Source organism: Suricata suricatta, chromosome 1, assembly GCF_006229205.1.
Source record: "Suricata suricatta isolate VVHF042 chromosome 1, meerkat_22Aug2017_6uvM2_HiC, whole genome shotgun sequence".
NCBI lineage: Eukaryota > Metazoa > Chordata > Mammalia > Carnivora > Herpestidae > Suricata > Suricata suricatta.
Window position 1 is genome coordinate 26,986,647 of NC_043700.1, and position 19,242 is coordinate 27,005,888.

General features: G+C 38.3%; 1 protein-coding gene across 1 annotated transcript in view; it reads left to right on the plus strand.

Moving 5' to 3' along the window:
- The window catches only part of WRN (WRN RecQ like helicase), a 151,543-nt gene that overhangs the window by 81,693 nt on the left and 50,608 nt on the right, over positions 1-19,242 (plus strand). Inside the window, exons 17-19 of the mRNA XM_029935769.1 lie at positions 908-1,014; positions 11,753-11,940; positions 17,763-17,937. Of these exons, the coding sequence (XP_029791629.1) occupies positions 908-1,014; positions 11,753-11,940; positions 17,763-17,937 (470 nt within the window). The remainder of the gene's footprint in view (positions 1-907; positions 1,015-11,752; positions 11,941-17,762; positions 17,938-19,242) is intronic.

Here is a 19,242-nt window from a genome sequence, read left to right on the forward strand (position 1 = left end):
GACTCTAGAACACCTATTTGTAATCACCCTCCTAATGGCAGAAAATGATTAATACTCAAATAAGTATCAAGTAATGAAGGACAAAATTATTTTTGGCTGAAGTATTAATTTGGTAATGGAAGGTGAAAGCACTACTATCATTACTTTGAGATATCCAAAGACATTTTAATAGATGGCTATACAACACATCCCGTTTCTGAAATGCATTACTACACACTATTGATTCTGTTTCAGTGTGGGTGTGTGGTGGGGAGCAGAGTGGAGAGGTTGCTAGGGGAAAGGAGAACGAATCGTGTTCCTTTTTACCTACTTGGGACGTACCGAGATTTAGTTCTTACCATCTTATAATAGAAAATGTGGATGTCATCCTGTCTCCCAATATTGGCATTTCAAAGCAACTCTCTGCAGTCTGATATGTGATCAGTCATGGACAATGAGGTGCTTCATCTCCGTAGGAATGTGCTCTTTCTGTCTCTTTTGATAGTATTGAAAGTATTACCAAAGAGACGGGGGGGAAAGCAGCTCTTCTTTTTTAAGACCCTATCATTGCAAGTGGTTCATGAGTGATAGTTTTGAGGACAAAGTAATAGTAAGTAATTCATTTCTTTGAGGGATAATGAAGAAAGCTGAAATCCAATAAATAATGTTGTTTGAATCAATGTTTCCTTCTTTTACCCATATGCCTTTATCCATGTGTCTCCCGTCCTCTAGTCTCATAATGACTATTGGTGTTATCTGATGTCGTTTATGCTTATATTTTTCTATGAACCAAATACTTTGATTTGAATTATTTATTTTTTTTCTGTGATATTTATATATTCAAAGTAAAGGTGATATTGATTTAGATGAATTTATTGCCTCTTTTTAAACTTTATTTTCCCCATTTTTATATTTTTCACTCTTATAGGTATCACACTCATTGCTGTGGATGAGGCTCACTGTGTTTCTGAATGGGGACATGATTTCAGAAATTCATTCAGGACTTTGGGCTCCCTAAAGGAAGCACTCCCCATGGTAAGCTTGCGCAGTGCAGTGTCTTGAAATGACGTTCTTATCAACGGAGAGTCCAGGATTGGGCAATTGTCACTAGGTGGAAGGCTTCTTTATGAAAGGGCAAATGGATGGTGTAAGCAGGGAAAGAGTTAAAAAAATTCTGACTGACTTTCTTCTAAGAATCCTAAAGAAAGAATTCTTTCTTCTTCCCTTCTAAGGTTGGCATATAATTTATTGAGAAATACTACAGAAATTGGTAGACTTTTTCTGAAAGAACCAGATAATAAATATTTTAGGCTTTATGGGCCATGTATGGTCTCTGCCCCATATTTTTCTTTGTTTGTTTCATAACCCTTTAAAAATGTAAAAACTGAGGCACCTGGATGGCTCAGTAGGTTAAGCGTCTGGCTTCGGCTCAGGTCATGATCTCTTAGTTCGTGAGTTCGAGCTCTGCACTGTCAGTGCAGCGCCTGCTTGGGATTCTCTCTCTCTCTCTCTCTCTCTCTCTCTCTTTCTGTCCCTCCTGACCCCTCTCTCAAAACAAAGAAATAAAGTTAAAAAAGATGTAAAAAACTATTTTCTGTGGGCCATAACAAAACAAAGCTATGGGCCATATTTGACTTGTAGAACATAGACACTACTTAAATTTTTTTTCAACATTTATTCATTTTTAAGAGACAGTAAGAGACCGAGCACAAGTGGGGAAGGGCAGAGAGCGGGAGACACAGAATTCAAAATAGGTTCCAGGCTCTGAGCTGTCAGCATAGAGTCTGATGGTGGAGCTTGAACCCACAAACTGCAAGATCATGACCTGAGCCAAAGTCGGAGGCTAAACCAACTGAGTCACTCAGGCGTCCTGACAGACATTACTTTAGAACCATGTTTAGGTCTCCCATGCGTTTTCAGTGAGCTCTTAAGCATGTGTCCTTTTCCTCTAGGATGCTGTGAAAGCATGGTTACCTTTTCTTGCATCATATTGAAAATCTGAAAAATGAACTGAAGAGGTTTTGATAAAATTTTTAGTATTAGAATTCCACTTCTTCCCTAATTATAAAGAATAGTGAATTTCTACTGAGTGTTCTACGTGAATGGCATGTTTTATATGAATGGCTTGAAAACAAAGTAATGGCAACAGTTTATTTTTTATACTAAAAAATTATGGATTCACAGGCAGTTGTAAAAAAAAAAATGTACAACAAGGGGGTGGGTTGACTGTGTACCTTTCCCACAATTTCCCCAGTGGTAACGTCTTGCGTAACTGTGGTACAATGTCAAAACTAGTTCCTCTCCACAGTTTATTCTTATTTCACTGGTTTTGTAAGTATGTGTGTGTGTATGTGTGTGTTCTGTTCAGTTTTATCTCATATATCAATTTATAAACTATCACAGCAGCCAAGGTACAGAGCTGCTCCATCAGCACAAGGCTCCTGAAACCTCCTTTTCCAGCTCTACCCGCCATCCCCTCCCCCTCGCAACCCTGACTTCCGGTGACCACTCTTCTGATCTCCATCGTTATAATTTTATGTTGAGAATGTTATATAAATGGAGTCATACTATCACCTATGTCAATTGTCTTTTTTTAATCAGCGTAATTCCCTTGAGGTCCACCCAAGTTGGTGTGTGAATCAAAAGTTCCATATTATGGCTGCAGAGTATTCTGCTGTATGGCCGTGCCACAGTTAGTTTAACCAGTTGCCTATTGAAGAATTCTTCTGTTGTTTCTAGATTTTGCTTATCACGAACAGTGCTACTGTGACATTTGTGTACAACCCAGAAGTCCTTCATTTGGCAAGTGTGGAAACAAACTGTCACCATAAGTTTTTATTCCTTTGGGGTAGACACCCAGGAATGCAGTTAGTTGCTGGTCCTATAGTAAGTGCATATGTAGGGTTTTTTGTTTTGTTCTGTTTTATTGTTAAAAATTTTTTAAATGTTTATTTATTTTTGAGAGAGAGAGACAGAGTGTGAGCAGGGGATGTGCAGAGACAGAGGGAGACACAAAATTCAAAGCAGGCTCCAGACTGTCAGCCCAGAGCCCAGTATAAGGGCTCAGACTCATGAACCATGAGATCATGACCTGAGCCGAAGTTGGACGCTTAACCAACTGAGCCACCCAGGTGCCTCTGTGTTAGCCATTAAAAATAATTAAAAAAAATTTTTTATTTTAGAGAAAGATTGGGAGAGCGTGAGCAGGAGAGAGAGGCAGAGGGAAAGAGAGAGAGAATCTTAAGCAGGCTTCTTATTCAGTGCAGAGCCCCACCTGGGACTTGATCCCATGACCCTAGGATCACGACCTGAGCTGAAATCAAGAGTCAGACACTCAGTTGGCTGAGCCACCCAGGTACACCATATGTTAGTGTGGAGTATTAGCTTGTTGTGTTTTTAATTTGCATTTTTTATTTCTTTAATGGCTGATGATGACATCTTATATATTAATGACCTCTTTTGCAAAATACCTGACTTAATTGGAATTTTTTTTTTTTTACTATTAAAAGTGTTTTTATTGTAAATAGATATGAATTCTTGGTCAGATATATGATTTGTAAATATTTTCTTCTATTTTGTATATGATTTTTTCATTTTCTTCACAATGCCTTTCACATAGCAGACATTTTTAGTTTTGATAAAGTCCAGTTTATCAGGTTTTTTTTTTTTAATTGTGTTCTCCACCTAACCCTAGATCCTGAAGGTTTCAAGTCCGTGATCCATTTTGAGTTAAATTTTGTGTGAGATGTGAGGTTAAATTGAGGTTCATTTTTTTTCCTGTAGATGTCTAGTTGCTTGAAATCAATTGTTGAAATGTCTGTCTGTCCCTCTTCTCCTGAATTGCTTCTGACGCTTTGTTAAAAATCATTTGAGTTAATTTGTATGAATCTATTTCTTTAGTCTACTGTATTAATTTTGAATGGATTAAACAAGATTGATTCATGTTTAGGTTTGCCACACACTAGTGAAGCTATCTGTCTTTAGAGTCCAAGATTTTACCAGTGGTGTGAGTAATCTTAGAAAAAGTGTTAGAGATTGTTATTCTTTTGGTAGAGTGTAATTCATTTCTGCTACATATTAATTATGCCTCTAGCTAGCAAAATTTTTTTTATTAAAAAACTTTTTTTAATGTTTATTTTTGAGAGACAGAGACAGGGCATGAGCAGGGAAGGAGTGGAGACAGAGGGAGTCACAGAATCTGAAGCAGGTTCTAGGCTCCGAGCTATCAGCACAGAGTCTGATGTGGGGCTTAAACTCATGAGCCATGAGATCATGACCTGAGCCAAAGTTGGATGCTTAACCAACTGAAGCACTCAGGCGCCCCTAGGTAGCAAAATTGAGAGCTTCTTTTTGTTGGCTCTCCTCATAAAGATTTGGTTAGAGCAGACATTAAAATAAAAAAAATAATAAAAAAAAAAAAACAAGAGAAAAACTTGACGAGGTCCCTGGGTGGCTCAGTTGGTTGAGCATCCGACTTTGGCTCAGGTCATGATCTCATGGTTTGTGGATTTGAGCCTTGCGTCAGGCTCTGTGCTGACAGCTCGGAGCCTGGAGCCTGTTTCAGATTCTGTGTCTCCCTCTCTCTCTCTGACCTTCCCCTGCTTATGCTATCTCTCTGTCTCTCAAAAATAAAACATTTTAAAAAAACAAGAAAAAAAACTTGAATGTACCAGTTCCAGGTATATACTGAGAGAAACTCAAACAAGACTGAATTGAGCTCCAGCCATCGGACTGGCCATGGGTCAGTGCTTTCATCTTGGGTAAGCCTCACAAGCCAGCAAGATCATTATCTTGGTTACCTTCTTGAGACTGTTCTTCACTTGTCACCAGGTTAGCACATTTTCCTGGTTCTCTTCCTTCCTTCATACTCTTCATACTCAGTTTCTTCTGCTTGTTTCATCTCATCCTGCACTTTTATTTATTTATTTAATATATGTATATTTTTTAATGTTTATTTTTGAGACAGAAAGAGCGTGAGCAGGGGAGAGTCAGAGAGAGAGAGACACACACACACAGAATGTGAAACAGGTTCCAGGCTCTGAGCTATCAGCACAGAGCCTGACGTGGGGCTCGAACTCACAAACTGTGAGATCATGACCTGAGCCAAAGTCAGACGCTTAACCAGCTGAGCCACCCAGGCGCCCCTCATCCTGCACTTTTAACATTGGCATGCCTGAAACCTTAGTCCTTGGACTTCCTTTCTTTTCTTTCTGTACTTACCCATCTTGATCATTTTATCTAACAGATGATTTTAAATACCATCTATATTTTGACAACTCCCAAATTTATATCCCCCACTCAATACCAGCAGGGTGTGAATGATCCAGTTTATCTGCCTATTTGCTAGCATTTGGTATTATCACTATTTTTTATTTTAACCATTTTATAAAACACACATATGTACACTTACTCAAATGTAACTGCCTCTTCAGCATCTCTCTACTTAGATACCTAATAGGCATCTCAAACTTATTCTTGAGAGAGAGAGGTAGAGAGCAAGCATGGACAGAGAAAGAGAGGAAGACAGAATCCTAAACAGGCTACACACTGTCAGTACAAAACCTGTTGTGGGGCTCAAACTCACAAACTATGAGACTAACATGAGCCGAAACCAAGAGTCAGACACCTGACCGACTGACCCACCCACGCACCCCTCCCTCATGTCGTTTAAAAGCAGCCTAACCTGGTGCTCAGGCCCAAAATTTTCAACTCTTCAGAGTGGCTGGATGGCTCAATCAGTTAAGCATCCAACTCTTGATTTTGGCTCAGGTCATGATCCCATGGTTTTTGAGATCAAGATCCTCACTGAGTGCAGAGCCTGCTTGGGATTTTTTTCCCCTTCTCCCCCTCTGTCCCTTCCTCACTCTCTGTCTCTGTCAAAATAAACTTAAATAAGTACATAAATGTGGGATAGAGTATGAGAAAAAAAAAGAGTTGAAAATGTTTTTCTTTTAAATGTTTTTATTTATTTATTTTTGAGAGGTGGGAGGAGGGGCAGAAAGAGAGAGAGAGAGAGAGAGAGAGAGAGAGAGAGAGAGAGAGAGAGACTGAAGATCCCAAGAGGGACAATTTATCATCACAGAGCCTAACTCAGGGCTTGAACCCACAACCCTGGGCTCATGACCTGAGCTGAAATCAAAAGTCAGGGGCTCAACCCACTGAGCCAGTTGGATGCCCCTCCATTTAAACAGTGAGGAAATCTCATGAGGTCTTCAGGATATATGTACATAATCTAATAATTTCTCTCTGGATCCCCATTGCTGCCCTGGTACTAGCTACCATCTCCATACCCCACCACAGTAGCCTCCTCACTCGTCTTCCTCCTTTCATTCTTTCCCTGCTTCAGTCTATTTCAATACAGCATCTAGAGTGATCCTTTTAGAATAATAAGTCGGATAGGTTATGTCTTCTGCTGAAAATCCTCTAGCAGTGGGCCATTTCAGTCTAACTAGTGACAGAACTTACTACCATGTCTTATATGATCTGGCCTTCCAGTTTACCTTTGACTTCATTCTCTACTTGTCTCCTCATTTGCTGGTCCTGGTCACAACATTCTCTTTTATGTTCTTCAACTGAGCATGCTTTATTCCCACTCTTTCTTCTCCCTGAATACTCTTCTCCCAGGTAATTCACACGGGGTGATCCCTTACTTCTCTTAGGTCTTTGCTGAAATACTACTTTTTCATTTAGGCCTCCTGGGCCACCGTATTAAAATTTTCAAATTAATTCCCCCCTTCAAATTTCAACATTCCTCTTATTCCTTTGCTGTTTTTTTTTTTTTTAAGCACTTAACCACTATTTAACTTACTCTATTATATTTTGTCTGTTGTCTGTGGGTCCCCACTAGGATATTCTCTGTGGGGACAGGCTGTTGATGATTTTGCTTATATTATCTAGAATAGGACCAGGCACGTAGTGGATGCTCCATAAATACTTGGTTAAATGAATAAATGAATTCTGATGAGAAAGCCAAGTATCAGAGAAGTCACCTTCCCATGCAGATAGTGGTGGAGTTGGGCCGTAGTTTCACATGGGGCACTGTGCTAGTTTCTCAAGCAAGTGATTTGAAAGAAGTATAAAACATAGGTATAGTTTCTGCCCTGAAGTAGCTCATAGTCTAATAAAGGAGTTTAGATCTGTATGTATAAAAGTAGAAGCAATAGTACCAAACAGTAAATGGTGTGTGGAACAGTACAAATAATATAGAAATATTAACAGTGTTAATAGTAGTTAATAGTATCATAGAGGAAAAAGATATTTGTATTGTGGAAATCAGTAGGTTCAGTGTGCTGCAAGGTCCACTTTCCATTAATTTAGAATGATTTAAAGTAAACTTTTGGAAAATAGGAAGATTGCTTTCTATAATCCTTTCCTAGGCCTTTGATTCCAAAAGGATTGTGTTAGAGGAATTGTAAGTAGTTTATGCAGTTCTTAAACACTTCTCTGTGGTGAATTAAATCTTTTATTATGTCTGGCTGTGGACTCCATTGGATCTTCGTGTCTTGTGATGATTCAGTATAGCGCAGGGTGTTTGTCAAACAATGGCAGAGAAAACCCTCTCCCCCTAGCGTTTCCACAAATCCTGTTGATTTGCTGGGTGGTGAGAAATGCCACCTGGTGGATGTAGGGCTCTCGTTTTCCTCACGATTCTCTGCTTTTCTCCTCTTTCTAGCTACAGTCACACTGGGACAGCTTATGCAGCTTCACACCATCTGATTTCAAGGAGTTTAAAAATAGCAGAGAAATCACTAAACCACTTGGCATAAAGAGTCCCATGTGGAGAGAATCAGACAAAGTGAGTCTCAGAAAGAGCAGCTAGGCAGAAAGCTCTACACCAGTCTTAAAATTCTCTAAGATTCAAGGAGAAGGAACCATGAGATCCGTGAAACATGCTGATTCTTCCCATTACTTCCTCCCCCAGCCTCTCCCAAAGATGGCACACAGCGCTCAGTAATTACTTGGACTGAGTGAATGAATGCATGAATGAAGCATGATATTATGCAGTACCAAGTGAGAATTAGCAACACGACCCAAATTTAGAAGCAGATGGAATAGTTCTACTTCTCTGAATCTCTAGGTGTCTTCTTCATGGAAGTCTATGACTGGATCCTTCCTAAATTTAGAGTCACGGATTAATGTATATTTTTTGCCTGTTTTAACAAAACTTGGTGCTTATTTTCAAAGAAGCTAAAGTCTCCAACTTGAAGAGTAAGAGTTTTCATGAATTAAGAACTTGATATGACTAAGTGACACCATAATTTATTGCCCAAAGCAGTTTGCATTGGCTTGTTAGGAGATTGCACGCTATTAATATTTATGCTGTGAAGACAGCATAAAGTGGAGTGTGCCTGGAAACCAGGATGTGTGATCACCTGTTTCATAAGCAGCCTGTATGCTATTTCCAGGCTTTACTCTCATTTATAAATTTTAAATGTCATAAGGTACCACAAACTTCTAACAGAAAAGATTCTATTCATTTTTGAAGTGAAAGGAAATAACTATTGTTTTCCAAATTTTATATATTCCACAGAGCACCTGAGTGGCTCAGTCAGTTGAGCGTCTGACTTTGGCTCAGGTCATGATCTCGCAGCTCATGGGTTCGAGCCCCACATTGTGTTCTGTGCTGACAGCTCAGAGCCTGGAGGCTGCTTCAGAATCTGTGTCTCCTTCTCTGCCCCTCCCCTGCTCTTGAGCTCACGCTCTCTCTCAAAAATAAATAAACATTAAAAACATTAACAATAAAATAAAATTTAAAATATTTCATTTTTTTTCTAGTTGTAGAAGCAGGATTCTTAACTGTGACTGAATTTCTAGAGCGCTAGAGGCATAGGAGTGCATTTACGGTGATTTTTCGTCATTAGCAGGTCACTGGCAAAGGGCATTTCTAGTGGCAACGTGGGAATACCTGACTTACAAGAGAGCCTAACATTGTGGAGCCTACTACATATCATATATTAGAAAAGAAAAAAGAAACCGAAGCCAAGAGAAGCCCTTCCAAAGCCATTGGCAAATCTGGGATTAGTGCCTGGGGGTCTGGAGTTCTGGTATAGCATTCTCTTTGGTTTTGTGATGACCACATCAGTGGTGGCTGTAGCTTTTCGGGTGCTTGCCATGTACCAGGCATCATGCACCCCACATTACATGTCTTGTCGTCTGGTCTTCACAGTGACTTTATGAGATTGCTGTTATGGTCACCATTTTATAGATAAGGAAACCAAAGTTTAGAGAGTGAAATAAATAGCTCAAAATCTCACACCTAGTTAGTGACAAAGGCAGGATTTGAACTCAGGCAACTGACTCTACACCAGATATTTTTCACTACCATGCTGTGCTCTTGCCTGTCTTTTCTATTAACTTCAAGAGATGTCCTGTTCCATCCTTAATTTCTTATTTTCAGAAATGTATTGCCTATCCACTCATACATCATACTGTTTAGAAGAACAAACCAAACCCTCTTATTCTTTGTATGCTGAAAACATCTGTCTTTCTCGGAATATGTAGTTAAGCATTTACAAGTATTTTATTAGTGCATTTTTGAATTGTTTGAATAAAGCACTCAAATTGATGAAGATGCTTTGTTGTTGTAAGGGTGAGAGTGTGCATGTCCTAAGAGCTTCTACCGTCTGAACTTTCCATATATATGTATATATATTCTCTAAGCTTGATTAGAGAAACTAACTTCTCTATAAATTGGCCTATTCATTCATAAGTTGTTAAAGATGGTACTCTCTAAAGTTCGGAGAATAGTCTGATTATAAGTCACAACTCAAGGAAGTTAATTTGGGGGTTTCATTTTAAAACTATTTAATTAAAAATTTAAATAAATTTATTAAAACATTTAAATTATATTTAACACATTTGGGGGCACCTGGGTGTTCAGTTGGGTAAGCATCTGACTATTGAGTTCAGCTCAGGCCATGATCTTGAGGTTTGTGGGTTTGAGCCCCGTATTGGGCTCTATGCTGGCAGCATGGAGCCTGCCTGGGATTCTCTCTCTCCCTCTCCTTCTCTCTGCCCTTCCCCTGCTTGAGGTCGAGTTTGCTCTCAATCTCTCTCTCTCTCAAAATAAATAAATAATCATTAAAAAGTACTTAACACATTTAAATAATTTCATAGAATTTAAGGATAGAGAATGCAAAAATGCAAATAACTGGGCACATTGGTTCTGGTCTTTTTTTTTTTTTCTATTAAAAAACAAACTATTTCCAGACTTAATTATTTTACATGAGCTAAATTTTTTTAAATGTTTGTTTATTTTTGAGAGAGAGACAGAGTGCGAGCAGGGGAGGGGCAGAGAGAGAGAGGGAGACAGAATCTGAAGCAGCTTCAGGCTCTGAGCTGTCAGCACAGAGGCCGACCAGGGCTCGAACCCATGAACTGCAAGATCATGACCTGAGCCCAAGTCGGATACTTAACCAACTGAGCCACCCGGGTGCCCTGAAATAATCTGTAATTCAGTAAAGCTATATTGATTATAAAAGTACTGTTTAGTAAATTGTATCTTGTTTTCCAAATTCTATAATTGTGTTTTTACAAATTATCCATAAACTTTCACACACATGGAAGATGATTGCTTAAACTGATTTGTGAGTTACATGCCGGGCATCTGAAGAACTGTTTTATGAGGATATAATTCATTTTGTTTGTAAAAGACCACGAAAAGTATTCTAAGAAAGTTTTATTCTTGGATATAGAAAAGCTTAATGATCTAGGAAGAACTTGGAGATTTAGTCCATTTTTTTTCTGAATATAAAATAATAGCATAGTTAATTATAACTTCCTGTGATCATAGGGACAAAAACATTGAATCTAGTTTCATGGGAGGTATATTGTTATCCTACTTTAGAATTTCTGAAAGATTACATGTTCATGTTTTTCTTAGTACCTGCGTGTCTCCTGTTTCGGCTGCTAATCCAGTTAGGAAGTCTTTGCTAGACTGAAAATAGAACATGAGTTGGTTGCTCAAGGAATCAATAAATAATAGATGTTTCACTTTATGCATTCTCCTTATGTATAGTATGCCATCATTAACTTAGTGAACTGGAGAGAGGCTATCCAGGTCATTAAGAGCTGTGTTTCTAGATCTGAGAAGCCATAAACCAGTATATAAAATAGGAGACAAGGATTTACTGCTTTGTATAGTTAGATTTTCAGTGAATGAAAGGGTTTATGATTTGTGAATTATAGATTAATAAAAAATAAGGCATAACATTCCTCATTTATATCATCACTATTATAAATGTAATGTTTAAGAAATAATAAATGAAGATTTAGATAGATAATAAGCAGGTAGATTGTATTGGAAAATCTTATGGATTTAGCGTTTTATTTAAATGATTTATGATTTTTTAAAAGATTTTTTTAATGTTTATTTTGAGAGAGTGCATGCATACATACAAGTTGGGGAGGAGGGACGGGGTCGGGGGAAGAGAGAGAAGGAGTGGGAGTGGGAAAGAGAGAATCTGAAGCAGGCTCATCACTAGATTGTCAGTGCGAATCTCATGAATGGTGAGATCATGTCCTGATGCTTGACCAGCTGAGCCACCTAGGCACCCCAAAGGATTTCTGAGTTTTAAAAAGTAAATGTATTATGAAGGCTGAGAAGTAAGTAGAAAGTCTTCTTCTTCTTCTTTGAAAAGGTAATTTTAAAGTTACATTTTTAGCATTTTGTTTCTTTTGTAGTTGTTGTCCAGTGTGTTTGTAAGAAGGTAGTAGAAATGTTGGGAATTAATGAGTGCTCTCCTTTCTGAAAAATCAATTTTATTTCATTCAGGTTCCAATTGTTGCAGCCACGGCTACTGCGAGTTCTTCAATCCGAGAAGACATTATACAATGCTTAAAACTGAAGGATCCTCAGATTACTTGTACTGGTTTTGATCGACCAAACTTGTATTTAGAAGTTGGACGAAAAACAGGAAACATACTTCAGGATCTAAAGCAATTTGTTGTCCAAAAGACAAGGTGAAGATTTCATGGTTGATAAATTTTGGTTAACTATTTCCTTCTCTTTAAAAAATCTGTTTTATTAATTTATTTATTTTACTATTTCCTTCTAATGCATATTTAACATATTTCAAATTCTACTTAGTTTGGTTCGAGTCAAGTGTGATGTCATATAATCAAGACAGTGACTGAGAAATAGCCTATTTCTGAAGGCAGAAACTAATTCATCTGGTATTTTTCTACGTCATATTTTTGCTTGACCAGGACATATGCTGTTTTTTTTTTAAACTAAACATTACAGCTAACATGGGGCTTGAACCAACCACCCTGAAATGAAGAGTTACACGCTCTACCGACTGAACTAGCCAGACGTACCTACACTCTTAATAATTGACAAGTAAACAACAGAAACAATAGACCCTTTTATCCTAATTCTGTGTGCTTAATTATCTGACTAATTGAGTATTAGGGAATTTTATTTGTTTATTTAAAATTTTTTTTTAATGTTTATATATGAGAGAGAGACAGAGAATGAGGAGGGGAGGGCAGACACACACACACACACACACACACACACACACACACACACACACACACACAGAATCTGAAGTAGGCTCCAGTCTCTGAGCTGTCAGCACAGAGCCTCATTTGAGGCTTGAACCCACAAATCTCAAGATCATGACCTGAGCCGAAGTTGGACGCTCACCCTACTGAGCGATACAGGTGGCCTGAGTATTAGGGAATTTTAAAAGTCATCATATTGATGACTACTTTCGAGCCCTTATTATATGCCAAGGACCATCCTAGGTGCTTTGTGTAAGTGATCTAGTAATGTAGATGCTTAATAAGCTACATATTTCACTGGTGAAGAAACTGTCACTACTACTTTGTCTTGTTTATCTTGTTTGGAGACATTTTATATGTATACTAAGAAGTTTTCCTTTACCTTATTTTCTTGATCTGTCTTGTTGGTGAAAAGCTTGTAACTGTCATGTTATGGAATGTGTCTTTAAGTCAGAATTCATGAAAATAATGTTAGTCTGACCAACACAAACACAAAACAAATCTAGCAAATAGAGTTTAACAAACATCATTAGTTTTTTCCTTAAGGACTACTGGGGTCCTTTAGGATGAATTTTTAATGTAGGATTTGCAATTGGCTTGATTGTACTATATTTAGATTAAAATAAGGAAGTAATAGGGACACCTGTCTGGCTGTGTCAGTAGAGCATGCAATTCTTTTTTTTTTTCTTTTTAAAGTTTTCTTTATTTGTTTGAGAGACAGATCATGAGCAGGGGAGGGGCAGAGAAAGAAGGAGACACAGAATCGGAAGGAGGCTCCAGGCTCTGAGTTGTCAGCACAGAGCCCGACATGGGGCTTGAACCCACGAACTGTGAGATCATGACCTGAGTCGAAGTCAGGGCGCTCAACTGACTGAGCCACTCAGGTGCCCAGAGCATGCAATTCTTGATCTTAGGGTTGTGAGTTCAAACTTCATATTAGGTGTAGAGATTACTTAAAAATAAAATTAAAAAAAAAAATAAAAAATAAAACAAGAGGGTGCCTGGGTGGCTCAGTTGGTTAAGCATCTGACTCTTGATCTCACAGGTTTGTGAGATCGAACCCCATGTTGTGCTCTGCACTGACAGTGTGGAGCCTGCTTGGGATTCTCTCTCCCTTTCTCTCTGCCCCTCTGGCATACTCTCTCTTTCTCTCTCTCTCAAAAATACACATTAAAAAAATAAAACATAATGAATATATTCTGAGTATTCTGGCTGTGCTAGAGATCTCTCTGAAGTGCGAACTCAGTGCATCATTGCACTTCACTTCCCTTGTGCCCTAGAGGGAAAACATTCTTTTGAAGAAGGCTGCTTATTCTATGCTGGAGTCCTTTAACAGTGGGATCATTATCTATTCTCCTAATCTGTGATCTTTTTCCATCCATATTATTCTCCATCTCAGTGGCCTTCCCCTAATAACCTTCTTCTTTTTGAAACTGTTTGCCTTCTTGTGTGTCTGTATGTGTGTGACACTGTGACATGTTATCTTTCTGACTATATTATCCTTTTATGATATCTTATTTAAATGCTCTCTTCTTACCATCTTCCATGTTAATTCTGCCAGTGGAGGTACCTTAGCCCAAACTGTTACCAACCCCACCCCCCGGCCCCTGGGTTCCTCTTTGCTTGTTCTATATACAATTTTCAGATTTACCATCTGAAAACACATCCCTGAATCCTGGCATTTCTCTCTGGGGCCTCCCTCTTTCCTGTGGATAAAGGCCAGAATCCTTAGCCTGATATCCAAGACCATCCAAGATTTTTATATTTAATGTGACAATGATTTTTCTGAGAGCAAAGCAAAATAGATGTTTGCATCCATTTTCAGTCTTCCAAGAACAGTATGATAGCAGCCAACCCCTGAGAGTCTGAATGCTTTCTGTAGATCGTAGGCAAATAGAAATGTTTCTCTTAATGAGCAGCAATTTGATGGAGGGTAAGCAAGACTTCAGAATGTTACCTTTTATTTCCATGTTCTTCCCTTTATTTAATTCTGCCATTTTTTCCCCCTAGTCATTGAGCTAAATCCTGACTTTATTTGTTTTCTATAACCACGATATGTTGTAATTGTATAGACAAGCCTCTCATCTATCTAACTTAGTGTTTAGATGAAGATAGTTTTTTTTTTTCCCTTCTGGAAATTGTTGTGAGGAAATAACAGTGTTTAGTAAACCACTTGGTGAAGTAATAACCCTCCCTTTTTTTTTTGAGAGAGACAGAGGGAGAGAGAAAGAACACGAGGGAGGGGCAGAGGGAGAGAGAAAGAGAGACTCTTAAGCAGACTGCACACCCAGTCCCAAAGTGAGACTCTTGGTCTCACAGCCATGAGCTCATGACCTGAACCAAAATAAAGAGTCACAGGCTTAGCTGACTGAGCTACCTAGGCACCCCAGTAATGAATACTTTCGTAATAGAGATTTTTACTCCTTTGATTTTTCTGCTCTGTTAAGTTCAAATTTTTGTGTATTTTTTACCTTCTTTTAATGTAGAAAGTGATACATAGTCTTAATATCAATGTGAACGCTACAGATGTGCATAAACCGAAGAGTACTTAGATCTTCCCATCCCGTTCCTCATTTATCATCACTGTCGATGTTTGAGCACCAAACTTTACATATACCCTTCTGTTCTTTGACTGTCCTGTTCAATAGGTACAGAGAATTTCCATTCTTTAGGCAATGTTCTCCTTTGATTTAAAGTGTCTTTTCTCAGATATGTGTTAAAATCTCCAATTATTGCAGATATAGCTCCTTCTCCCTTTATTTAGTTCTGTCGATTTTTGTTTCATATGTGTTAAAGCACTATTACTTGGTACAGACACATTTAGGATTTTCATATCTTCAATAAGTTGAAATGTTAAAAATTTTTTTTAATGTTTATTTTTGAGAGAGAGACAGAGACAAGAGTGCAGGTGGGGGAGGGGCAGAGAGAGAAGGAGACAGAATCTGAAGCAGGCTGAGCTGTCAGCACAGAACCTGACATGGGGCTCGAACCCATGAACCATGAGCCCAAGTTGGACACTTAACTGACTGAGCCACCCAGGCTCCCCAATAAATTAAAACTTCTATCATTCCTAATAAAGTGTCTTTGCTATCTTTCTGCATAATGTGTTGTTTTAAAACAAGGAGGGCACTTCTCGGGATGGGGACTGGGTGTTATATGTAGGTGATGAATCACTGGAGTCTACTCCTGACATCATTATTGTACTGTATGTTAATTAACTTGGATGTAAAACTAATACACTTTAAAAATGCAAAAAATTGGGCCCTAATGGGTAGAATATTCCAATATTCACATTTTGGTAAACAAATCTGTTTTGGGAAATGTGTGTGTGGTTTTTAAAAAAATGTTTATATGTTTTTGAGAGAGAGCACATGTGTGACTGAATCCCAAGCAGAGAGAGAATGGGAGAGAGAATCCCAAGCAGGCTCTGTACTGTCAGTGCAGAACCTGAGGTGGGGCTCAAACCCATGAACCGTGAGATCATGTGACCTGGGCTGGCATCAAGAGTCAGATACTTAAATGACTGAGCCACCCAGGTGCCCCAAGAAATGTCTTCTAAATACTTAATTTATCTGCTGGGAAGTTTTCTTAGGGAAGCCTATTTGGTCACTATCAAAAATTGCTTTGAGTAGATTATTCAATGAAACTCTTAGAGTGAAATTATTACCATTTTTTTTCTCTGTTTAAGTATTCACTGGATTTTGCCATAGTCTCTCTTAAAGGATTTTTTATTATTTGCTTATTAGTTAATTTCATAGTATGAATGTACATAATGATGAACATTTAGATGATATTTTCACAATTGCAGTTCTGTGAGTATTTCTGTGTGACTTTTGGCAAATGTGTATGTAAATATATTTGTAAAATAGATTCCTAAAGTTGAAATTGTATCACAGTGTTTATGCATTGAAAAAGAAATAAAACAGGGGTGTCCGGGTGGCTCAGTTGGTTAAGCATTTAGTTCAGGTCAGGATCTCACAGTTTTATGAGTTCAATCCCCACATCTGGTTCTGTGCTGGCAGCACCTGTTTGGGATTCTCTCTCTGTCCATCTGTCTCTGCCCCTCCCCTGCTGGTATGGTCTCTGTCTCTCTCAAAATAAATAAATAAAACAGTTTTTTCCTAAATATAAAACTACAATCTTTTTATATTGATTAAGTCAGCATAAATGAATGTATTTATGTAAGTGACTGTATTGAGAAATCAAACGTTTGCATTTTTAACAAATAAGCACAGGTTTCAGGACCCGTGGGTGGTTAGCCGGTTAAGCGTCCGACTCTTGGTTTTGGCTCAGGTCATGATCTCACTGTTTGTGGCCCCGAGCCCGCATGGGGCTCTGTGCTGACACTGTGGAAGCTGCTTGGGGTTCTTTGTCTCTCTCTGTCTCTGCCTCCCGCCCCACCTTCCCAAAATAAATAAATAAAAAACCTTAAAAAAACAGCAGCACAGTTTTCTAAAACAGACTTTTGAACATAGGTTTTCTATAATAGTGTCAAGATCACTAGTAAATACTTCTTTGAACTATAAAAATGATCTTTAGTATTATAAGAAAGTTACTGGTTTTTTATTTTTATTTATTTATTTAAAAAATTTTATGTCTTTTATTTTTATTTTGAGAGACTCAGACAGTGAGTGGGGGCAGAGAGAGAGGGAGACACAGAATCTGAAGCAGGCTCTAGGCTCTGAGCTGTCAGCACAGAGCCTGACGCAGAACCCACAGACTATGAGATCATGACCTGAGCCACCCAGGCACCCTGTTCCTGGTTTTTTAGTAAACATACATAGAAACTCAAATTTTTGATCATGAGAGACTAGGAATAATGCAATATAAATTTTATCCATTCTCCTGTGTAAATATTCAAATATCTTTCTCATGTAAACGAAGACTAATTGTTCATCTAGTGTTTTGCATTTCTAAAAGTATGGAAATTACATAAATTTGCTTAAACAAATAAACTTTTCTCTTGTTTTAACTTAAGACAAAAAAAATGAGTCAAAAGTCTGGGATTTAGTATAATTTATTTCCACATTTGACTTTCCACATTTTTATGTAGTTAAATATATCCTTGTTTTCTATATGCTTTCTCTTTTGTAGTGTTTTACTAAGTAAATTAATTAAAATTCAAAAAATTAAAATGGAATTAAATTAAAATTTTGAAAAGAAAGGACATTCAATAAGGTAAAATTCCAACTGGTTTTGGAAACTCAAACTGAAGCCTGTATATTCATGTTTGTTCTTTTGGTTTTGTTTTTTTGCTTTGTTTTGTTTTGTTTTAGTTCCACCTGGGAATTTGAAGGTCCAACTATCATCTATTGTCCTTCCAGAAAAATGACGGAAGAAGTTTCGGCTGTACTTAGGAAAGTGAAGCTAGCCTGTGGAACATACCATGCAGGCATGGGTATTAGTGCAAGGAGAGAGGTTCATCAAAGGTTCATGAGAGATGAAATTCAGGTGTGAAGATCCATCATCATTACTCTCTGTTCCCCCATAAAAACAGATATTTGTCTAATATTTGCCATATCTTTGTTGAATACCTTGTTTGTGTTGAGTATAAAGTCTCTCTCATAAAGGGAATTAATAGACAATGTGGAAGACAGATATGTGAACTATTGCAGACTAGTATAAATAGGAGCCTGCACATAGAGCTTAGGTGCACAGAGGAGGGAGCGCTAGCTGTTAAGGTAGCTTGTACTGTGGGGATGTGGTCCATCTGGGGAGAAGATATTTGAGTGTAGAGTCTAAATGAGCGAATGGAAGTTTGTTAAGTATGCTAGGCCAGCAGGTGATGAGGGAAAGGGAATTGATTATGGAATTCTCGGAAAAGGGACTAGCATGTGCAAAGACACTGTGGTATGAGGGTGCTTTGCTGGGTTCAGGAAATGAGGAGTTTGAAATGGTTGGAGAGAAAGTGTGGAGTAGGATTGGTACAAGATTTAGGTGAAAAGGCAGAGAGGAACTATTAGAAGGTTGGTTGGCCAGGTTATGGGTGGCCTGAAAACCAGCCCAGAGGCAGGCTGGGATTGATGTGATGTGCCTGTAGTTTTTCTAGACTATTTGAGCCTTAGGATTTTTTATTTAAGTTTTCATTTAATTTTTTAATTCATTTTTTTAATAGGTAAAAGGAGTTAAAGTAGAATAATGCTTGTTGAGGTTGACCTGAGGGAGAAAGGGTTCCAAGAGTCTTCCACTCTCCCAAGATAGCCCGTGTGGGCGTCCTGTAATCCTCAGAGCTCCTCAAAATGGAGCTTGAATACCATCATAAAGACAACTCTGTGTTTTTTGAGCAAGATTATAGTATTCTAGAAGCATTAGATTAGCAGTCCTAAGCAGGATTGATTTGAAGGACAAAAACTGAATAAAGAAAGGCTGTCAGTGAATTCGCGGTGAAGCGCTCCAACTGAGCTTCCTAGAGTGATTGGAAGCCCTGTTTAGTGGGTGTTGAGCAGGATGTTTAGGAAGATTTAAAATCAAACCGCAGTGGTAGGTTTAAATAAATCAGCAGCTTCACACCATTAAGCTCACATCCATAGTCTGTCCCCGGAAGCCTGCGGACTAGCCCTCCTCTCAAGTTACGAGACGAACATAACTTCTCCTTTGCATTTCGTGTTGAGTGGGTCTTCCATTTCCTCTCTGTCCCGCTCTGTAGGGGACATACTTGAGGAACCTACCTCAAGTATGGTTCATAGGTACTGTCTGTAAAGCTCACTGCATTGTTAGGCTGTAACATGCACCACCTATTCTTTCCTCCTCTTCTTT